Source organism: Argopecten irradians, chromosome 6, assembly GCF_041381155.1.
Source record: "Argopecten irradians isolate NY chromosome 6, Ai_NY, whole genome shotgun sequence".
Classification (NCBI taxonomy): domain Eukaryota; kingdom Metazoa; phylum Mollusca; class Bivalvia; order Pectinida; family Pectinidae; genus Argopecten; species Argopecten irradians.
This window is the reverse complement of record NC_091139.1, coordinates 37,657,285-37,682,089: the sequence shown is the minus strand read 5'-3', so window position 1 is coordinate 37,682,089 and position 24,805 is coordinate 37,657,285. Positions and strand designations below refer to the sequence as shown.

The 24,805-nt window shown below is 36.3% G+C and overlaps 1 protein-coding gene and 1 long non-coding RNA gene across 3 annotated transcripts in view; one reads left to right on the top strand and one right to left on the bottom strand.

Moving 5' to 3' along the window:
• LOC138325798 (ADP-ribosylation factor GTPase-activating protein 1-like) overlaps window positions 1–24,805 on the bottom strand; it is a 43,668-nt gene that overhangs the window by 4,006 nt on the left and 14,857 nt on the right. The window contains exons 8-10 of one of the 2 annotated variants that reach the window (XM_069271707.1): window positions 4,922–5,011; window positions 1,057–1,116; window positions 435–568 (exon numbers count right to left, since the gene is read on the bottom strand). In XM_069271707.1, the coding sequence (XP_069127808.1) occupies window positions 435–568; window positions 1,057–1,116; window positions 4,922–5,011 (284 nt within the window). The remainder of the gene's footprint in view (window positions 1–434; window positions 569–1,056; window positions 1,117–4,921; window positions 5,012–24,805) is intronic. The other variant, XM_069271708.1, reaches the window with a different exon arrangement.
• LOC138325797 (uncharacterized) lies at window positions 16,059–17,589 on the top strand. Its single transcript, XR_011208823.1, has 2 exons — window positions 16,059–16,345; window positions 17,345–17,589. It is a non-coding gene; the product is annotated as an uncharacterized lncRNA (long non-coding RNA).

Sequence of the window (24,805 nt, the reverse complement as noted above, 5' to 3'; positions counted from 1 at the left end):
AGCATATATATCTTTTCCATAATGAGAATATTTCTGGACACCTTCAATTTCAAATGGCTGATGTCAACATTTTCCACACAGATGAATGTAATCTACAAGAAGACAGAATTATCAATCATCTGCCATCTCAAATGACTTTTCCTGTCAATAGCACTTCAAATAATATAATCATTACTCAAAGTCTACACTATTATTGCTCAACATGCCCTTTTACCATTCTTCAGTAAATTACGGTATTAAATATTTGTTTTCCAAGCAACATTCTAATCTTTACATTATTACACACTATATCTGTGACACAGTATATCAATGAACTGGTTGCTAGTTTCATATCTAGCCAATAATCACAATCAGAACAATCCCCAGAACCATACTACAATAACCAACAAACAAATAAGAGGCCAAAAGAACCTCATGTTGACAATATTTTTTACCTCTGTGGGGATGCATTGTCTGTAAGAAGGGAGGATTTCTCCCCCGGACTTGTATCAACTGATGACAAAGTGGTCTTAGGTTCTCCCCATAAAGACTGGAAATTGGTCCATCCTTTAGAACTAGCAGACGACAGCTGGAAAACAATGGCATATAATATATATGATAAATTTAAAGAAAAATCCTTACGGACGAAATCTATAAGAAATAAAAACAATAACGACTGACTAGTGAGCGCTTTCGCCCCATTCAAGGGAGCTCTTCAGAGTCTGAAGAGCTCCCTTGAATGGGGCGAAAGCGCTCACTAGTCAGTCGTTATTGTTTTTATTTCTTATCTATATATATATATATATATATATATATATATATATATATATTTTAGGTTTTCCAATCTCCATAAATCACAGCTGGTTCAAAATAATAATTCAATGACATGACAAGTCCATCGTCCATATATAATTATCAAAACTTACCTGAGAAAATAGATTATACTTGCCTAACTAATAAAAAGTAAGGGAGACTTTAAATAGCTGTTACCTATATATTTCATATAATTACCAAAATAACATATTACATTTACAGTGGTGTATAGTAAAAACTAGGGTCTATAAGGTCTATATCTACCTTTGATGCAAAGCCACTCATCGAGCTGCCAACGTCATTCAACAAGTTTCCTTCTTTTACCTAGAAATAAAATGTTCTATTGATAAGTATTGCTTAATGGACAATTCACTCAGGCTAATTCTTTTACATAACCAAGAAGCAAAATATGGCATAAAGGTCTTGTTCTACATTTCTTATGAAACATATAACATAAACTATTGACAAAATCCAAGTCATTGTTTTGTATTTTAATTGATACCGTTGTAATTACAAATCGTTGATCAATACGATTAAGCAGGTAAAATATGTACGCTATACCCATATCCGAGTCAAAGTCACGCACGTTAAACAAATGAAGTACATAACCACTGTGGAGGTGATAAAATGATTTTTTAGGCAATACAATTCACCTAATAAGGTTAACACACTACTGTATGAGCATTTTGAGCATTTCTAGACAAAAGTAGGATAACTATACGAGCAACGGACAGGGTTCGGCATACAAGATGTTCGACCACTATGTAATGGCGGACAGTGAGCGAGTTTGAACATTTCACACGCATTTTAAAACCATGGGCTTTTCTGGCATATCACAGTAAAACCGACTGATCTATTTTCCATTTGAACTGGGTTTTTTGCGATAAATATACAAATTTTAATGTTCTTTTAGGCTGAATTGTCTGTTTAAGATACAAATTGTCACTCCAACAACACATTTTTTCTTGTTCTCCAATTTGCTCTATTTCAGTACAAATTATTTAAAATAAAACTTTTTCATACATAACAAAATTTTATGAGTATTTTCAAGATTTTTGTTGTAAATTTTGTAAATTTTAGTCCCCAAGAAAATTGTAACAGGAAACTTCACTTATTTATAGCACATTTTAAAAACTGAAGTCAAGATAAGTTCTGACAAATGCTAGTTTCCACTAACTCAAAGGCAAGACAAAAGTGTGTGAAAATTAACAAGAGGCCCAGAGGGCCTGTATCGCTCACCTGGTTTGTAATGCCAAGTAATGTTCTAAATACAGGTTCATTGTTTCTTTTCTGAAGGAATTCGAATATTTACCTCTAATTCACCTACTGGGCCCTACCCATCCTGCCCCCGGAGGGTCAGAGCCAACATTTATAGAAGTTCTGTTCCCCTTCCCCAATGGATGTTTGTGGCCAAATTTGGTCACAATCCATGCAAAACTCTAGGACAAGTAGCGATTTATAGGATTTACCTCTATTTCCCCTATTGGGCTCCACCCCTCCTGCCCCCGGGGGGTCAGAGCCAACATTTATAGAAGTTCTGTTCCCCTTCCCCCAAGGATGTTTGTGGCCAAATTTGGTTACAATCCATGCAGAACTCTAGGACAAGTATCGATTTATAGGATTTACCTCTATTTCCCCTATTGGGCCCCGCCCCTCCTGCCCCCAGGGGTTCAGAGCCAAACTTTATACAAGTTCTGTTCCCCTTCCCCCAAGGATGTTTGTGGCCAAATTTGGTTACAATCCATGCAGAACTCTAGGACAAGTAGCGATTTATAGGATTTACCTCTATTTCCCCTATTGGGCTCCACCCCTCCTGCCCCCGGGGGGTCAGAGCCAACATTTATAGAAGTTCTGTTCCCCTTCCCCCAAGGATGTTTGTGGCCAAATTTGGTCACAATCCATGCAGAACTCTAGGACAAGTAGCGATTTATAGGATTTACCTCTATTTCCCCTATTGGGCCCCGCCCCTCCTGCCCCCGGGGGGTCAGAGCCTAACTTTATACAAGTTCTGTTCCCCTTCCCCCAAGGATGTTTGTGGCCAAATTTGGTTACCATCCATGCAGAACTCTAGGACAAGTAGCGATTTATAGGATTTACCTCTATTTCCCCTATTGGGCCCCGCCCCTCCTGCCCCCGGGGGGGTCAGAGCCAAACTTTATACAAGTTCTGTTCCCCTTCCCCCAAGGATGTTTGTGGCCAAATTTGGTTACAATCCATGCAGAACTCTAGGACAAGTAGCGATTTATAGGATTTACCTCTATTTCCCCTATTGGGCCCCGCCCCTCCTGCCCCCAGGGGTTCAGAGCCAAACTTTATACAAGTTCTGTTCCCCTTCCCCCAAGGATGTTTGTGGCCAAAATTTGGTTACAATCCATGCAGAACTCTAGGACAAGTAGCGATTTATAGGATTTACCTCTATTTCCCCTATTGGGCCCCGCCCCTCCTGCCCCCGGGGGGTCAGAGCCAAACTTTATACAAGTTCTGTTCCCCTTCCCCCAAGGATGTTTGTGGCCAAATTTGGTTACAATCCATGCAGAACTCTAGGACAAGTAGCGATTTATAGGATTTACCTCTATTTCCCCTATTGGGCCCCGCCCCTCCTGCCCCCGGGGGGTCAGAGCCAAAATTTATACAAGTTCTGTTCCCCTACCCCCAAGGATGTTTGTGGCCAAATTTGGTTACAATCCATGCAGAACTCTAGGACAAGTAGCGATTTATAGGATTTACCTCTATTTCCCCTATTGGGCCCCGCCCCTCCTGCCCCCGGGGGGTCAGAACCAAACTTTATACAAGTTCTGTTCCCCTTCCCCAAAGGATGTTTGTGGGCCAAATTTGGTTACAATCCATGCAGAACTCTATGACTAGTAGCGATTTAAAGGAAATGTTGACGGACGGACGACGGACGGACGACGGACGACGACGGACGACGGACGACGGACACGGAGGGACGACGGACGACGGACGCCGCGCCATGACATAAGCTCACCGGCCCTTCGGGCCAGGTGAGCTAATAAAAACAAATGAATTTGAACAAAAAAGGATCAAGCCATAAAATTGAAGAAACACTTAATATATACACACATAAACAGGTTGCATGCAAAAACTGAATTAATGGTAATCATTATACAGATACACAGGTAACAATAAAGGTATAACAATACATGGGCTGATTGACCCAAATTGTAGAAGTAGGAACTAAGACTAGTCAGCATTCCCAAATCCACTAAAATTTGGAGTTTTTCACCCCAAAGTACCACCACCTGGAGTTAAACATTTACTTCTGTCTTTGCTATATATTGTTCTGAAGGATACAAAGTGTATATATCTTCACCAAATTTCTATACCATTAGTATTAATAAACACTAATTCTTAAATCCACTACATGTTATAATCCCAAAACACCAGAAATGGTTTTAGATTTAATTTTGAACGTTTTGTGCACATATTCTGACTGATGTAAAGAGTAAACTTGACAAAGCTCAATAAAGTATTTGATTAAGTGGACATTAATACAAGTCTCAAAAAAATAGTGTTACTACATGTACATGCCTTTAGTGGTTTTAATGATTGTCCACTGTACAAAAATAATATTGATTAGCCAAATGTTCTCCAATCCGATTAAAATACAGATCCTTAAAACCACCCTGATCAATAGAAGATCTGACAACATCATAAATATACCACTTGAACTTCAGATCAAATGCCTTTTCTGCACCTTGTTACATTAATCAAAAACATCATTTTGTCCCAGTATACATATACACATTTACCTTTGCTGTACATGTGCTCTCTGGGCGAGATGACTATGTAGACAAAAATAATTCTGACAGCCTTTTCAAACCATTTTGTCCTCTAAAATTCAGTTTCAAAATTCTGCAGGCAGCAATTCGATTGGTCATTTCCAATGGTCACCTAGACATGACCCCTAATGGGATGTTGTCAGATCCTCATATCAAATGTAGTAATAATATAAGGATCTGTATTTTAAACAGATTGAATGTTTAATTTAGTAAATTTCTTTACTTTTTTAATTTACTGGTATATTACCATTTGAGAAGCGGTTCGAAGACTGTCTTGTCAGTACTTAGTAAATTTCTCATTAGTAATATATGGTTAATTAGTCATATACCTTATCCTTTGTGGGTTTGATGACCGTCTCGTTGACTGACTGGCCAAGTTCCTTTGTCTTCGCTGCAGTAAGGGTGGCAACATGTGATGCCTAGGGGTGCACAACAATATCCATCAGAGAATACACAACACCAACAAAATTAAAGTATGTGTAAAAATAAAGTCATAACAAAGAAAAAGTTAAAAAGAGGAGAAAAAGAAAATGCAGTCAAAACTAGGTCAAATATCATTCCAAAACCTATACAGATTTTTGATAATTCAAAAGTTGAAAAATAAATCATAACTGAAAGCATAATCAATATGCCTGGTATGCTGTAAGAAAAGGACATACTATTAAATGGATTGCGATACTTTATAGCTAACATTGATCCATGAAAAAGTATATAAGATACAGAGACCATAAAATACACACTGACGGTTTGGGTCTGGTTTTAGGTCTGGTAGTCTCCCATAAAACAGACATTGTTATTTACTGTAGATTCCATACCGATAAAAACACTCTCCAATATGTGTAATCCTGTACATGTATAACATAGCATAATACATTTACCGTTGGAATCTCCATCTACAGTATCTTGTATATGTAATTAGTATATTGAAGTTATAAGGTTACTTGAGCCATTCCTAACACTTCCTAGCACTTAAATAGCCAGTATTTTATAGGTAAAATCTCACCTATATGTCTCTATGTTACTTCTGAAACAAGGCAGTTTTATAGTCACAGTTTTGTCAGAGATCTCCACAACCGAACTAAAAACAAGGCAGTTTTATAGTCACAGTTTTGTCAGAGATCTCCACAACCGAACTAAAAACAAGGCAGTTTTATAGTCACAGTTTTGTCAGAGATCTCCACAACCGAACTAAAAACAAGGCAGTTTTATAGTCACAGTTATGTCAGAAATATCCACAGCCGAACTAAAACCAAGGCAGTTTTATAGTCACATTTATGTCAGAAATCTCCACAACCGAACTAAAACCAAGGCAGTATTATAGTCACATTTATGTCAGAAATCTCCACAACCGAACTAAAACCAAGGCAGTTTTATAGTCACAGTTATGTCAGAAATCTCCACAACCGAACTAAAACCAAGGCAGTTTTATAGTCACAGTTATGTCAGAAATCTCCACAACCAAACTAAAGTCACTGTAGACCAATCACTGATCATCATGATCATAAACTTTTGATAGTACTGCAGTGACAGAGCATTTATTTTGACAGAAACTACAATGCGGAATGTTTCAACATAGATGAATTATCATATTCAAAGAAGAACGACAAATTTTATTATGGCACAACTCTAAAGCAGACATCCTGAAAGAGTAAATAATAATTAAATAAGTTCACCACAAATAGACAAAACATAAATCCTTGCAGCTCTATGAAATCAAGAACAGGACATCCTCGGGTATGATAGAACACTGGACACTAAGGGATATCAAAGGACAGGACTTACATGTATACAGATAATACAAGATGCATCGCGATATATATCCCCAATTCATGGTGAGGTATATTATGACGGCCTTAAGCTTGATAATTACAAGTATTATAGTTGTTCTATAAGAAAAGAACAACCTTTGAATCAGAAAGTATCCCCCTCTTAAGCCTATAACTCATACAGGATATTATAAACCTTATTACCATCAACTCGGCCACTGCAGCCTGTAAAAGTTTTACAGCCGCAAGGATTTTGCTTTAGTGCATTTTAACATTTAAGTCGTTCAACCCTGTAATTCCATTATGAACTGTTCCAGCCATACAGTCAGAAGAGTTCAAATGTGTCTTCAAGGAAGAGGATTAAGCTAAATTACATCAATAGTACACGAGAGACACTAATAACTTTGGAATTATACAATGGTGGATATATCACAAACAGTTCTGCTTGTAGAGATATTACTTGATCTAGCCTAATACATTGTATATTGTATATATAACACATAAGTTAATTTACCCAAGTTATAATATTAATAATCCATAAATACATAATCAAACAAATTACATAATTATGTCCCCAACATTCCGCTAGATTCTGTGATCTACTGTATTCTGATAACAATACATTAGTAATTTCTTACATTCTGTTATCTGGTATATTCATGTATATCCTGATCACATTAACAAATGTCACAGGAATCACTCCAGATCATACTGATCAAATTGTGTGACATTTCACAACATCGACTGCCGCAATACAGATAAACAAAACAATTACCCGCAAGTGGATTTCTACATGTCCCTACATAATTTCTGGACAAATTGATATTTTGACGATTTGTAAATTGTAATTTCATACATGTTAACTCAACTTTGCAACATCATATCTTTATTCTCTATTTCATGAGGGGGCATAAAAATTATCTAGGCCTTCAAAGAAAAATGAACCAAGTTATTTACCTGAGGTAATGTAAGGTAATGACCAAGCCTCAAAGTATTGTTTCTGTCTAAGTTTTGAACCTTTGATTCCAAGACCTCTTACCAGATACAAGCCAATCTCCAGCCAATTTTTAATTTAGAGAGATTTTGACTGCATTGTAACAAAGGACCTTTCATGTGTACAGCTCTGACTTACAAGTTACCCTAATCAATCCATCAGGATGATATGTATCACGAACATGCATTGTACAACATTTATGACTGTCAAAAAAAAAGTTGTCATCACCATAGTCAGCCAGTATTGGTATGAGATGTTCTATTGTCTGTATTGATTGATCTCTCTCTCATGTCGTCTGTCGATCTGAAACAAGGCTGGCTTATTACCTGGAGGCGATATAAAAACATCAACTGTTTCCGTCGTGTTATATGAATCAGCTTTGGTCAATTTGCATTATGTACCTGACTAAGAATTACATGTGTACAAATACATACTGTGACTAAGAATTACATGTGTACAGATACAAACTGTAAGATACATACTGTAACTAAGAATTACGTGTGTACAGATACATACTGTGACTAAGAATTACATGTGTACAGATACATACTGTGACTAAGAATTACATGTGTACAGATACATACTGTGACTAAGAATTACATGTGTACAGATACATACTGTGACTAAGAATTACATGTGTACAGATACATACTGTGACTAAGAATTTCATGTGTACAGATACATACTGTAACTAAGAATTACATGTGTACAGATACATACTGTGACTAAGAATTTCATGTGTACAGATACATACTGTAACTAAGAATAAGATGTGTACAGATACATACTGTGACAATGCCTCATCTTCAGAAATTGATATAGTCTGCAGTTATGTGTTGGACATACTTTACAGGTACTGTTTCGGCCCGTGATCTTTAGCCATTATCCCTGATGGGTTTGGAGAGTAAACTATCGACTATAGTATAGGTTGTTCCATCTAATTGCTGGCACACTTTCAAATGGTCACACATGCACAAATGAAGTCTAGCTAGGATCCATAGTCAGACTAATGAAAAACGGTCGAGTTAGAGTTGATATGCACATGCACAAAGTTTGTCTTCTTAGTTAGGAATTTGCTTGTAATCTAGCAATCACTCAAACCTGGCCCCTACCATTAAATACATATAAGCACTGCTCTCCTCCCCTCTATTTCTTTCACTACAATTAAATATATAATTACACCCTGAAGTCATCATGAAATATGTCTAGGGAGTCTGCAACATTTCAAGTACAGTAAAATCTGCTTTAGCAACCACCTCTGTATAAAGACCAGTTGTTTAAGGTAGGTCCATACTTTTGAAAACTGAGCCAATTCATATGACGCTAAACCGGAAGCTGCCAAGGTTGTTTTGAATTCCAGAATGGTTTCCGATACGCTATGACATTCCACTTTTTTCAATAGGTTAAAATTGTCTACATATAATATTAAATGTTTAAATCATTAAATGAATCAAATAAAAGCAATGAAGTGAATATAACATGCTATCTCTGAGGTTTTTTCGGTCCCTGTCGTAAATGGGAATGGACTTTTAAACACCTGAAGTAATGTTCGTCGCAATAAATGATAAGAGGGGACCCGTCTGGACCGAAATTCCGGAATTCTAAAAAAATCGCATACGGAGTTCCTTAAAACACAAAATTTGGAGAAAATCATAAAAATAAACAGACATAAACCAGACAGAATATGATAAAAACATATGAATTGATGTAGAATGTTTTTTGTGGCATGATTTTTTAAAAATAGTCAAATATGACCAATCTTAGCCCTGGGTGAAATGGAGGTAAGGTTGTGTGTTACAAACTTTAAGCTTACAAAATTTGATCAAGGACCCCGTGTTTTTATATGATATTTGAAAAATATATTACCTTGGGCATATCATATACAAATATTGTGAAATTGACATGGGTTAGCATTTCTTTTTTTTGCCTATTCATTGTTTTTTTTTTAGGGGGGAAAACATGGCAAAACATGATAATTACTTGTAGAAGCGGTCCTTGGAAATAAAGAAAATTAGTTAGCATATGTAAAAATACAATAGTTTTGTATATTGTTTCATCGTTAGAAATTAAGGACAAAAAATCAACAGGATTGAGACTACATTAACCCTAATATTACTAAAAACATATTTTTATGAATTTTTCTTTTTGCGGCTAGCAAATTTGTACGAATGGTATATTTCAAGCTCAAATATCTCAAAAAGGTGGGTTTTTTTTTTTATACAGATTTGAAATCTACATGAAAAATACAAGAAAATAAAACCTATTAGAAAAAAAATGACATGGATTTTACCAAAAGTATGGAGCTACCTAATACAACTTCTTTTAGTGTCCAAAATGACTAATTTCAATGCTATTCAACATGTGAATCGAGACTACCTGACTATAAAGACTATTTTCCTCTCTTCCCTGGGTGGTCTTTATAGACAGGTTTGACTATACAAGCACCAGTGGCTGAGATTGAAGCTCTGGGTGGTCTTTATAGACAGGTTTGACTATACAAGCACCAGTGGCTGAGATTGAAGCCCTGGGTGGTCTTTATAGACAGGTTTGACTGTACAAGCACCAGTGGCTGAGATTGAAGCAATGGATGGTCTTTATAGACAGGTTTTACTATACAAGCACCAGTGGCTGGGATTGAAGCCCTGGGTGGTCTTTATAGACAGGATTGACTGTACTAACACCAGTGGCTGGAATTGAAGCCCTAGGTGGTCTTTATAGACAGGTTTGACTGTACTTGCACCAGTGGCTGAGACTGAAGCTCTGGGTGGTCTTTATAGACAGGTTTGACTATACAAGCACCAGTGGCTGAGATTGAAGCTCTGGGTGGTCTTTATAGACAGGTTTGACTATACAAGCACCAGTGGCTGGGATTGAAGCCCTGGGTGGTCTTTATAGACAGGTTTGACTGTACAAGCACCAGTGGCTGAGATTGAAGCCCTGGGTGGTCTTTATAGACAGGTTTGACTGTACTAACACCAGTGGCTGGGATTGAAGCCCTAGGTGGTCTTTATAGACAGGTTTGACTGTACTAGCACCAGTGGCTGAGACTGCAGCTCTGGGTTGTCTTTATAGACAGGTTTGACTATACAAGCACCAGTGGCTGAGATTGAAGCTCTGAGTGGTCTTTATAGACAGGTTTGACTGTACAAGCACCAGTGGCTGAGATTGAAGCCCTGGGTGGTCTTTATAGACAGGTTTGACTATACAAGCACCAGTGGCTGAGATTGAAGCCCTGGGTGGTCTTTATAGACAGGTTTGACTATACAAGCACCAGTGGCTGAGATTGAAGCTCTGGGTGGTCTTTATAGACAGGTTTGACTGTACTAGCACCAGTGGCTGAGATTGAAGCCCTGGGTGGTCTTTATAGACAGGTTTGACTGTACTAACACCAGTGGCTGAGATTGAAGCCCTGGGTGGTTTTTATAGACAGGTTTGACTGTACTAGCACCAGTGGCTGAGATTGAAGCCCTGGGTGGTCTTTATAGACAGGTTTGACTCTACTAACATCAGTGGCTGGGATTGAAGCCCTGGATGGTCTTTATAGACAGGTCTGAGTATACTAGCACCAATAGTTGGGACTGAATAAAGCCCTGGATGGTTTGACTATACTAATACCAGTGGATGAGATTGAAGCCATGGATGGTCTTTATAGACAGGTTTGACTATACTAACACCAGTGGATAAGATTGAAGCCATGGATGGTCTTTATAGACAGGTTTGACTATACTAACACCAGTGGCTGTGATTGAAGCCCTGGATGGTCTTTATAGACAGGTTTGACTATGCTAACACCAGTGACTGGGATTGAAGCTTTATTGGTGGGTAAATAAAATGTATTCCATTAATATTGTCTACTAGGGCAGTAGATCATACTGATTAACTCAATATGCACACACAGTTGATTTATGTGATGAAATATTACCAAGAATCCACATATCATTACTGATTTACATATCAAAGTGAAGCTGCACAGTGACAGTAGACACTAATATTTCAATGACTCATTTTATTTTGATGATATTTGCATTTAAAAATGTTGACACCTACACACCAACAAAACTACTCAAACAAGCTTTTAAGTCACAACTGAGACTCAATTTTAGCAAACTGGTATTTTGAATTTCAAACCTGCCTTAGCGACCACCTCTGTATAATGACCACCTGCTTAATACAACTTCTTTCTAGCTGTCCCAAATTATCAATTTCTATACAATTTGACATGTGCATAAAGACTACTTGGCTATAAAGACTTGGGTAGTCTTTATAGTTACGGCTTAACTGTAATCTAAATATTTCCTCAATTTCAGAAAAATCTTAAAAAACACTAGATTCAGATTTTATTTTAATCTTATAGACATTTCCTTATGATATTAACACTGAGATCAAAAGGTTCTTACACAGACCTGCATTCTGAGTGAAAACGCTTTGCCGATAGTGATTCATCGTGATGCAGTCAATTATTCAAATACTTTATAGCCGTTAAAATCACTAAGCCAGCAATAATAATTGACGTTTGGAAGCTTACAATTCTTATACGATAAATACTTGTAAATTTCTTATCATGTATTCAAGTCTTCCACGAAGTCAATAAGAGAATATTACTTTAAACATGCATTATTACATTCAATACTTGCTGGAATCTGAGAGGCGTTAAACTCCACAGAGACAGATACACAGCAGATAATTTCACAATCCATTAATTTTTTTACCCTGACTTCAGTTGAAATACCACGGCTTCGACATTTGATTCTTAAAAACATTTATACAATCTCCATGATGGATCAGTCACAGGAAGCGTACTAAAACTGCCCACCAGCCAGATCACAACTTCCTGTCATTCTGATCGGACGTAAATTGATAATTTGTACAGGTGTCTGTTTTACATCAGGCCTAGTTAAAATCAAAGAAGATAACACAAGACAGAGATATCAATGTATTCCAGATAACAGACCCTGCATACAATACAATTATGTAATACACATATACACTTCTGGTAACCCAAGGTCCCTTTACAGGCATAAATTTCAATGGCAAGCATTTCATTTTTTATCTGCTATCAGAAAAATATAATGATTACATCAATAACGTTGAAGCTCTGGCTCCAAGACTTGAAATACACATGCAAAGGAAACCTTTCATGATAAATTAAACACATTTTCTGTGTATGTAACATTTCAACAACTGTGTATGTGAAATTTTTAGGGACTGACTGTTAACTTGGTACTGCAAATAGTGCATCACTGAATGACAAATCCATTACTAGCCAAAATACTATATAAACAGCTTGTTGATCAGACTGAAATTCATAAGAGACTGAAACAAGATGGAGAGCTATCATATTGCTATAAGGTTGTGTATTACCTCAGGTATCATATAACAATATTCCATTCAGCCACTGCAGTCACAAAAGATTTTAATTTATCCTACAACTGTCCCACATACTGACCGATAACTACTGCCGGATAAACTTGTGCTTTATCCGTCAATACAATATGCTTTATCCGTCAATACGATCACGTGAATTTGTTCCATATCTGACGGAACTTTTTCTAACTTGACCCTGGTCCCAGAACTTGAACCTTCCGGTGAATGAAATGTCATTCAGTCCCGCTAAAACGTGACATCACATTCATCGAAATGACGTCATTTTTACGATATCGAAAATCTCGTATGGCGGTGTCGTCTTTTTCTTGGCTCATGACAAAGGTATGTATTGTTAAGTAATTCTTTAATGTGTATTGGTTGTTATTTGAGTATTTTCGTTTCCTTTCAGTGATATATCACCCTGAATAGAATTACGGTTACTGTTTGTGAATGCGCTTATTTATTTCCCACGGCAGTAAAAAGGAGTACAATCTCATTAGGTTAAGTGAATGAATCTTTACCTCCGCATCAAAGAAGCGTCTCGCTTCGAGCGAAACAAAGTAAGGAACTGTCAATTTGCTTTCGTTTTGAAAGCCATAATGGTTGCAGGATAAACAGAATACACAGTTAGTATCTTACAATACAAGTTTTATTTTGGTGCTTGACACGGAAAGCCGAGATGACTCGGCAAAGCCTCGTCATCTCGGCTTTCCTAAGTCTCGCACCAAAATAAACTTTGTATTGTAAGATACTAACCGTGTATTCTCTATATAATTTCCTTTTAATTTACCAATTACACACGAAGTAAGTACATGTATATCAATTCAAAGACTTAATTATCAAAATGTACAGAACATCTTATTAAAATGCTCTGGTAAAATAAAACCATTAGACAATCATGGTAAGTATAAAGAATCTGCCAGACTGAAATACACATTTCTCTGCCTCTGTATCTCATATATACTGAATACTTATAACATACTAATGTAAAATGTTTCTGGTAATCAGCATCCCTGGTCAAATGTTACAGAATCACAACAGCACTCCAAACAGGACTGAGTATCATCCTGATCAGTTAGAATCAATACTGATATCAATCCAAGGTTATACGGAACCAAATTAAGCCTTCTACATGGTCAAGGCTTCTTTGTGGTCAAGTCTTCCACATAGTCAAGATGCTATGAGGTCAAGGATTTTACGTGGTGAAAGTTTTCCTAGGTGGTCAAGATTTCTAAAACATGGGTATAACGAGCCTCAGTGGACTTCGTTATAAGCATAGTTCATTATACACTTATTACAGACATCTTATAGGAACCTGGACGGGAAATTAAAATCACTACGTTGTAATCAGGAATTCATTGCAAGCATGTTTGAACATGGTCAAGCCTTCTACATGCATGTGGTCTCGCCTTCTGCATTGTCAAGCTTCTATGTGGTCAAGACTTTTAACATGCAGCTCATTGTCACACAATGAAAACAACTAAATTCAGGAAAACAAATATTCTAACAAGGAAATAAAGGCCTTTAGAGCAAAGACGTTGTAGACTTATTCGGCATCACAGCAAGTATTTTGGTTATACTGTATAGGGTTTTAGAAAGTATATGTAATATTCGCAATACTAGCAGTACCAAAAATAGGCACGCATAATTTAGACAAAATTTTGACATGTACTTATCTGCCCATATTACGGGACATCATTGTGACATCATGTTTTTGTGAGCATCATTTCATATTTATTTTAGACAAAACAACTTAAATTTTGCTCACAAAATGATGAAGTTATAATCGATACCTTCCCACAAGAAAAATAACTCTGTATATACAATTTTCCCACTGGGGACTCTCAAGTATGCAAAGACAGAAAAAGATGGCTGAAAAGTATCCAGGAGTTTCAGAAGAATAAGTTTTCCCTACTCCTCAACATCACTCGTCTTACAAACAACTTCTCTTCATCAACAACAATTGTCATACAAACAACTTCTCTTCATCAACAACAATTGTCATACAAACAACTTCTCTTCATCAACAACAATTGTCATACAAACAACTTCTCTTCATCAACAACAATTGTCATACAAATCTAGCTAAGTTAAGATCTCAAATGAAAATTTGGGATGGCTACAATGCCACCACATCATATAAAGAAGCCATGATCGAGTCTGATCTCTTAGTGTCAAAACTATTCACCCATCAATGGCTGTGTGTGAAGTTAAAAACTTGTTGCTTCCTAAATTACAACATTTAAACAACAGTAGGCTGATGAAGTAGAGAAGGAATACTTACAGTTTATCACAATCGTAGAGTGATGATCAGACTGGGCAGACTATACTGTCTGTATTATCAGTTATCATCCACTACACTAGTGCCAAAGTCAGGCTCCACACAACCACCAAAGATGGCCACAGCATTTAAAATCAATACCCCCATGTGTCACCAGTAAGGCCGACCATCTCCACACACACCTTTACACCATTGATCTCACATCACTGGTGTTGTTCGAGTTTTAAATTATGAGTTGTTTATAAGTTTACAAGCCCTCTACCAGTGATACCTATCTGTGTCAGTTCAATGTACCAGTAAATATATCAGACCTATATACACTGTAGAAACCATACATAGAATCAACAAGATGTATTATCTGATAACAAAAAACAAAATTTTATATATATGTATGGATATTTGATCATGTGATATTGAAAGAAATATAAAATATAACGTAGGACAGATAAAATAATACCTGGGTTTATGAGTCACATCTTCCATTTAGGGATACATAATGCATCAGAGAACCCTAACTACACTTACACAAACCCACAGGGTTCCCAAGCAAGCCATCCAATATGGTCAGCATACATACACACCTGCACATGTGTAATTAAGCTAATTAGTTTTTGCACTATGTGTGGATTTTATCGACCCTATACAGCACTGGTCAATCAGGACAAGAGGATACATTCATCACAACAGGTACAAACTTTTTATTTTATGTAAAAGCACAGACGTGTAATACAATTTCCTGACAGGAAGCCAGAATACAGTTTCACCTGATAGGACTCAATATCCCACTTTTATTGCCAATAACATCAAATTATCTTTGGTACATGTATTTTATAAGCCACATTGCCACTGCATGGACTGTTAGCACCAAGTTTTTAAAGCGAATAGTCGGGCAAGTGACTGTAAAATCGGTAAAAATGGTATTAATATATCCGGTATAATTTCTTATGAATTAGAAAAATAAAACTTTCCGTCAAAATCGCTGTACATGCGAAGAAAATAATAATATCTATGGGAATCCTAAAAGTCCTCCCGACCGGCTATGAGTGCAGTTCAACCTTAACGCATGCACAACATCCACCACTCTCCGTAGTAAACAAAACATGGCTACCGTAGTTTTGAACCAAAAGGTTTCCGCCAAAACAACCAACTGACTCACCTAAAATGCGAAAGGAAAGGCAATGGAGCAGCGACAATCCCAACAACTGACTCGGTAAACATTACGACGCATGGAGAGTGTTAATACAACTTGTTATAGTGAAGAGAACAGTTCAAACGAGCACGCGGCTTCGGACCGCTACTGTACGTACCTAGGCCTACTACCCGGTACTCCCTGCTCAGCTGATAGTGAGTGAGTCTTCGTATTTTGATCATTATGTAAATAGTCCCTAGCAGTATTTTTTCATAAATGAGTGGTCACATATGGTCACATGTTTCATACCTGTTCCCCAATCGCGTAAAACGTAACCCTGGGGTAAATAGCGGTTCTTTCGTGGGGCCTCTTTAGGGGTAATGAATGCCCTGTATATTTATAAAATGTACCGTTGTAATGCATGTACAGTTAGAATGTAACCGCTAGTGCATTATCAAGCTAAGATTTGTTTCAATTAATCTATAATATTATGCTACCGGTCAATTCATACAGTTCTGATGTATATATTTATAGATTTTTAATTTGTAAATTTTTGTTCTGTACATGTTCTGGTAGTGTTATACACATACATTGTATATAGGATTTACATTGTAGGTTAATTGGTAAAATTGTATTGTATATGTTCTGATATACACATATACATATGTACATGTAGGTTTTAGCTTGTTATTTAGATATATTTGGAGGACACATACAGTATTATTTCTGGTCATAATAATAAATAGTGTTTGTATATTTATTACAACTGTACCTGGTTCATGTGTATGTACTGCAGCCATGTATCATTTATAATTATTCTGAATTTTTGTTGGAACTATAGATAATGAATTTTGTACAGTGATAAATCTACGTGCGCATCCTGAGTCCTGGACTCACAGAATTTTAAAAGGACCCGTGAAATTTCTGGGAATGGGTATCTATAACACTGTGGGACCCATATTGTCTTCACAAAAACCATTGAAAAGGACCCAAGAAAAATAATCGTAGATTGAACACTGTTTGTATCTTTTTTGAAACAATATTTGATTCTATCAAATGCATCAGTGACACATTCACAACTTATAAAATGTTTTCTCTAAAATAAAAAAAAACCTGTAGAATGAACCTACATTTATTCATTTATATATATTTGAAATTGATCATTTCAATTTTTGTCATATTCAACAGATATAAAAAATTGTTGGTTCTTTTTTTCAGGCACCATGCATGCATAGTGACATGAATACAGAAAGTTCATCCCTTGGACCTGTATACAAGTGTATGTATACATATACATACAATTAGCATCATATGAAGACTGAAGAATGTTGATATGAGTGCTCTTGAAAGTAAACTTTTCCAATATGGACCTAGAAGATCATGAACAGAACATTTAAACAGTATTAATTTATTAAATGTTCCTTTCAACTGTAATCATTAAATAAAATTATGATGCAATACTTTTTCATTGTTTAACTTTGTAGAAATATTTGTTTATATTAGTCCTCTAGATCCAGTGATTATAATTCTTGCATCCATATGCCGGCCCATTTGTTTGTCAGGGCTTGTGAGATAGCTTTTCAATTACTTTTAAAATATAAGGATTTTTTTTTTACATATAGCAATATAGATACCATTGTCTTAGGATTTCTAAATTCTACTTTACAAGAGAGTAGACTCAACATATAAATAAAACCATAAAACAAGCAAGTTATCTGAAATGTTAAAAATCTTTTTGTCTGAACCAAATTTCACATTTATTGTCTATGTGTAACTTGTACATAGACCATTTATGTATCAATACTGTAGTAACAGTGATTACAAACACATAGACTAAAATGTAGTATGTAGTACTATGTACATCTGATTTGAGTTCTAAACAAAAAAGTGGTACCTATTGGGAAGTTGTGACTTGGGCGGAGGGTGAAATACAGAAGAAATAGCTACACATGGAAAAAAGAAAGATATACAGTACCATATGGATTCAAAGTTGCTCCAAAATCAATGAGACTAAATAACAAAAAAAAAAGCCATGTAAACCCCAAATATGCAATGACCAGATCAATGATAAAGCACCCTTCCACTTCCAGTTATCTGTAGCTATTTCTTCTATATTTCAACCCCCCACTCAAGTTACAACTTCCCAACCTCATGATTCTTCTGTCTTTTAGCCCCCCCCCCCCACCCCCCACCCCCACCCCCCAACACACACATACCTGATTGATTGTCATGTTATTTCAGGTTCCTATTCAGGTATTATTCCTAAAAACCAAAAAGGGTATACACACTGTGTACTCTCAAAGGAGGGGAACCACTTCATTCAAAAATGGAATTTACAATTTCATCTTAATTTTGAAATTTTCAATTTAATTATTAATTACTGGACTATTAAAACAGTATAGAACCCCTCGGCTACAGACAAAGTACTGTGGTACACATTTCTCTTAATTAATTACTTTTCTTCAACTCAATCATCTTTTTCTCCAGAGCACAAAAAAGAACAGGAAACAACAGAAAAGGAAAGTAACATACATGTAGACCTATATGTTTTCTGGAAATAAATATGATGTGTTAATTCTCACAGCATAGGCCTACATGAATGTGAAGAATTAAATATTATCAATGTTTGAGAGAATTTCCTAGTTGTAATTCTATAGCAGCTACATGGAATGTACGTTTACATATATACATTGTACGATACATATACATCATAAAAGTTTCTTTCCTTCTAGCTGGACATTCATGTCATCTCTCTCCAGAACTCAAATATTGTTTACAAAAAAAAAACAACCAGAGACATAGATAATTTAATTAAATCTCTGCAAAAAACTACACAAATAATTGAACACATATATTGTACTTGTAAAATATCTATGTATGAGCTAATTTATTTTCACATCTTTGACAGCTACATGCAGGACGTTCTATGGAACGTTTTCGTGTGGTTTTAAATGGGAAATTATGTTACGATTATTTGTATTTAACCTTCATGATTTGGTTGATGTAAAATACGACGAATGCGATGCTGCAATAATTGCCCCTTGCCGGGGCCCCATCTCTGCATCGGCCGAATATTTGTGTCGATTTCCATGTACAAGATGCTTTTATCGAAAAATGATTACAAAGCAATGTCATTAATGTAAGAATACTTCATTTGCATCAAATGTATCATCTCAAAACAACAATTTGCATACCGCATTAGTGGTTTATCACACGAAACGAAACCGACACGACTGAGAAACACATGTCCATGTTGACATTTCCACGCAGCCTCGTTTTCAAAGAGTTTGGCGAATTTATATTTAGAACTGTGCTAAATTTACACGGGGCTTCCCCAAAATTTCAATGGTCAAAACTGGACACCGTAAGCAGAACTTGACCATCATTATGGTATACAATGACTTTTGGAAAGCCAAAGAACGCATTTAGACTGGTTTCCTTTGCCCGACTATTCACTTTAAGTATTATACAACCATTCTCCAAAATCAATGATAGTAACAGAACTGGTATGATTATACAATACATTTCTGCATATCAATTGTCAAAACTTGCAATGACAAGAAATGTTGTTAGGGTTAGTATAAGAAAATATACCTGGCAGGTCATGGTTAACTTCTTTTGATATAATAGTTTATACTCACTTTGTCAAATCCATAAGCAAAGTTTAATATTCAAATGACTATTAAAGATGCCAGATGCCACGTCCAGCTTATTTATCTAGGTAATATAATTGTAGGCAAATATCAAAGTGTAGGTCATAGTGACCCAGTTTTAGTGTATTCAGACACACTCCTTCATTTGGGTGAACCTAGGAACTAAATGTATAGAGATATATCAGGTAGTTATGATTGGTCTTGAAAAATAAATGGAAAGGTTATAACAATACTTTACAGCCTGAACTAACCATCAGTTCCTGACTGAGGCAGGGTTTCAAAAAGTACATCATGGAAAAAAATTTAGGGTCTAAAAAGGATATTACCGTGGCGCAATGTAATTCAATAAAGAAAATGAAGTGGTAGCTGATGACATTCAAAAGAAGTGCCTGTGGAACAGGCAGTATAGCCGATCTCCATGTAGCTGTCACTAACACTTTAATTTAAACAACTTGGTATTCTAATTTGGATGTGACAATTGCTATGGATGACTTTTAAAATTAAATGGCAATCGCTGAAGTAATTGTACAGACAAAATGCCAGCAGCACCAGTAAAGAAACTTGTCCTCTGTGAATTAATTCCCTTTACCATAAATCACACAAACCGTTACACAAACAGGTTAGAACACTTCAAAAATTCTTCTTATTCCCCAAAAACACTCTTGACAAAATTTCCTCATTTAATTATTTTCTGTTGCTACTGGAAAGGTTTCAGCCCACTTTATCTAAAAGTCACACACCTAACGAGTATAGCCAGAATTTAATCAATGGCTACATTACATTGTTCAGACAGAATACTAATGATCAACTCACTCAACCCTAAAATTCCATTATGAACTGTTCCCATCTTGGAATAAGAAGAGTTCATTTGTGTCTTCAGGGGTGAAGGACTTTAGATGAGTCACATAAACTTCCTTGAAACTTGAAAATGAAGCATTACTTAGAAATGTTTAATGTCATTTATTGTAGCTCATGTATTCTTCTAATCAGTACATTGAAGACAACACACTTTTCAATATTAGCAGAAAGTATATTCTCTAGCTTGAAAATCAGGGCCCAGGGCCTTTTTAATTGGGAATTTTAAGTCATGCAAAGTGGAATTGGGAGTCTTATAAGCATGCTGTATCCGTTATTCCTCAAAGGAAATAAGTTGTTTCTGCATATGATTCTTTTGTAATGCTTAATTGCTACACAATAGGGAACAATAAAGTCATTTTCAACTGGGAATGTCTATCTTATATGTCAACCTAAGTCTAGAAGGAGTAGAAGAAGATTTGTCAATAGTAGTCACATACTAATGGTATGACGTCAACAACGGTGAGTTAACGGTGAGTAAACGGTGAGTAAAGTCTGTGTCCATAAGGAAGGGCTTACAGGTAGAATACAAGACACCTTTTGAAGCATTGTGGTAGAGATTCCAGACACTGTAACCACTCAGACAGACAGACCCAGAGGTGGAGGGCCGATGGTAGAAATGTCACCACTTGTCCAATCTGCCTCAATAGGTACCTAGAGGACTATAGATACTGGCATGTCAGACACACTAGAGACCACAGGGCCCCTTCGTACAATAAACAGCAGCATGTAAAAATATAAAGAGTGCTAAACAGGAACAGACCGAAAATTTCCAAGGTATTAGATAAATACAGCTGTGTATCACAGTAATTGCAGGATAACAGACAACTGTAGAAACTTGTATAGAGACAATCTTATCCATCTCGTAAAATACATTTCCATGGAAATTTTACTACTGATCAATACTATTGAGGATTAGCCTTTCAGACTTGTTGCTTGTTATAGCACTAATGAGCACCATAAATTGTTGGAATCTGTCTCTATCAAGATCCTTATATAACACAAGAAAATGACTTGGCGTCAAAATGTCCCATTCTAAGGAATTGTGATGATGTTTAGCTGTAAGTGATATCTGTGTATGTCCTCGGTCAATTGCGAGTATGTGCAAGAAACTACAGTACAAAATGAGGTCAAATTAACTTGTAATGCTCACCTGCACTACATACAGAGGAAAAATTTGCAAAGCGTTTTTCAAAACTGTTTTTCACATACTGAAAACTCAATTGCAAATTAATTTCTCCTTTTTTTTTCATGTCTTACTATTTTTTCACAATAATTGGTCATTTCAGAATTTAGTCATATGGTTCTGTATTGTACACATACATGACATTTTTTCACAGCAGTTAATTTTTTACGATTTTCAATTGCCCTGAAATCAGCAAAATGTTTGCCCACAAATTTTAGTTGGCTGACAGTATTGGTGTCCTGTATTTATTCAAAATTAGTCACTTTTATCAATTTCATGCCTTTGACTTTCATTTTTCCTATTGGGAGTCCTCCCTTACAAAATCTGTTCCCCTTTTCCCTAAGAATTGTGGTCAGTACCTGGCAAAAGTCCTACATGGGTTTTGCACTCATGACCAAGAGGTAGTAATTTTGGGACATCTTAACAAGCCAGTCTCTGCAGCTCCTTCTGCCCAAAGGAGGACAAGGACAAAGAAATATCAAAACTATCACATATGCTTACTTAAGTACAAGTACGAGTCAGTTACTGACAATATACAGTTTTCAAACTTTGAAAAAAAATCTCTTTCGATTGATGATAATCACTTTGATTCATAATTTAACATGAATACATTTGCAGAGTTTGAAACCAGATAGAAATACACTGTTACAGTAAGTGGTAATGGGATTAAGTTCATTTCACTGTGAAACAGTCATACATTATAACACTTTCAAACAACCACATTTATAGGTGTGAATTACCAACTAAAGTCTCTAAGTGCTTTTCACAGATTAACTATCAAATACAAACGCCAAGATTCACTGCTTTAGCTACTGGACTCCAGTAGTCTTCCAAGTGTAGGTTTACTCTAAAATACTAACCTAAGACTCACCACTAGCTTCCTGACTCCAGGTGTCTCTCTAGTATTGCAGATGTTCAATCAATTCATTACATTTAAAATGAAGCTGAAACTCTGTCAACAACAAAAACACAAGGTATTCTATGTGTTCCTCTGCAGGTCGCAGGAAATCAACGCCTCTCGATCATTTGGTCTGCAGCAGACGTCTAAATCAGGGCTTATCATCATCACCGAGTCTCAAGTCATACAAGCCAGCCTTCCATTGCCACAAATCAATAGGAAAACAGATGGATGTAACAGCACATAATCCCGGGCCTGCTGAGATTACAGTTCCTTCCTCTGCACTCTGAGGGATGAGTGTAAATGAGCGAGAGCCCTGAGGTGAAACCTCCAGGAAATGTGTCTGCCGTTGTTAATTACCATGGCAACATTGCATGGCCATCAGTGTCACCATTTATGTCTCGATGAATCCACCAATGTTTACAATTAATTCCTACGACCAAATATTGTTATAGATTTGGTTTTATACACGTTTATCAATTGTATTCATCAAGTATTCCTGCTCCAGTAGACAGCATGTCATACTGGCTCAGATACAACATGGTGGCAGGTAATACTTACTGTCAGTAAACATTGCAGATCACAACCCTGAGGCTTTGAAAATGAAGCAAATACAATAAAATTTAATTGCTTTGATGACACATATTGACCACTATACATAAACAGAAGACAACTGTAGAAGACAACAAAAGTCAACGTCCATAACCTATAAATATAATAGGTGAGGCATTGTTTATATAATCTTATACCTTTTATCATATAACATGAGGCCCAAGAGGCCTTGACGGTCACCTGAGTGCTGATACAGAAAGAGCTTTGCAAAGTTGGTTCAAATCTGTAAAAAGTATTTACGAATTAGAATAAACTTTAAAGTTTAACCTTCGTATTAATTTAAATTTTTTGTTTTTAATTTTGATAGTTAGTGTATAATGTTACCGACCTTATGCGTAAAATTCCAATTTGCTTTGCCAACGTTAAACAACAAAACCAAACTAGAAGTCAGTCAGTGTCCGTGATTTTATTAATTTCACTTTTTAATCTATGAAAATTGTTTGGTTCAATCAAACCTGTGAATTCAGAAGAAGATTTTTGAAATTTTATTTCTTTTGGTCCAACCCCTCTGGTCCCTGGGGGTCAGCCAGGACCAATATTGATGTGGTGTTAAAATGCTATTTCAGGCTAATAATTCTAACCCAGTTTGACTCATTTCCTATCAAAAGTAAGCAAATAATGTTCATAAATGGGTTTTTGTTATATAAGTTATTGTAAATTTGACTCCCTCCCCAAGGGAAAATCAAAGAAAGATTTTTGAAGTTTAAGCCTATTTGACCCCTTTTGGCCCCGCCCCTCTGGCCCCTGGGGGTCGGCCAGAACCAATTTGATATGACGATAAAATGCCATCTCAGGCTAATGATTCTAACCCAGTTTGACTAATTTCCTACGAAAAATAAGCAAATAACGTTCACAAATGCCTTTTTCCTATATAAACTATAGTAAACTTGACCCCCTCCCCAGGGGGAAACATAAGACCCCAGGGTCATATAATTCACAATTTATGTAAAGGGCCTTAAGACCTTTCTATCTATGAAGAGTATTTGATTCTACCACATCAGTGAGTGGAGAAGAAGATTTTTGAAATTTAGTCAATTTTACACCTTTTGGCCCTTTTCACAGCCCAGGGGGGGTCATATAATTCACAATTTTGATTGGCCATATGCCTTAGAAAGTCTGTGCAAAATTTCTTAAAAATTGCTTCAGCGGTTTTTGATAAGAAGTCGACAATGAAAATTGTTTACGAACACACGACGGACGACGACGGACAAAAGGCGATTAGAATAGGTCACTTGAGACTTCATCTTAGATTACCTAAAAAGGTTACCATAAACAGAGCGGTACCTCAACATTTATAGATCATCAGAATGGACAGACTTTTTCCCCGTAAAACTTTTAAATATCCTCTATCAATGTAATTCGCGCACCCCCAACTTCAAATTTTATTTTTGCACAGAAAAAGTGGGCAAATTTTCACAAAGAATCACATCTTTTAAAGATAGCATTTGTCTACATTATCTTGTAGACCAGATTGA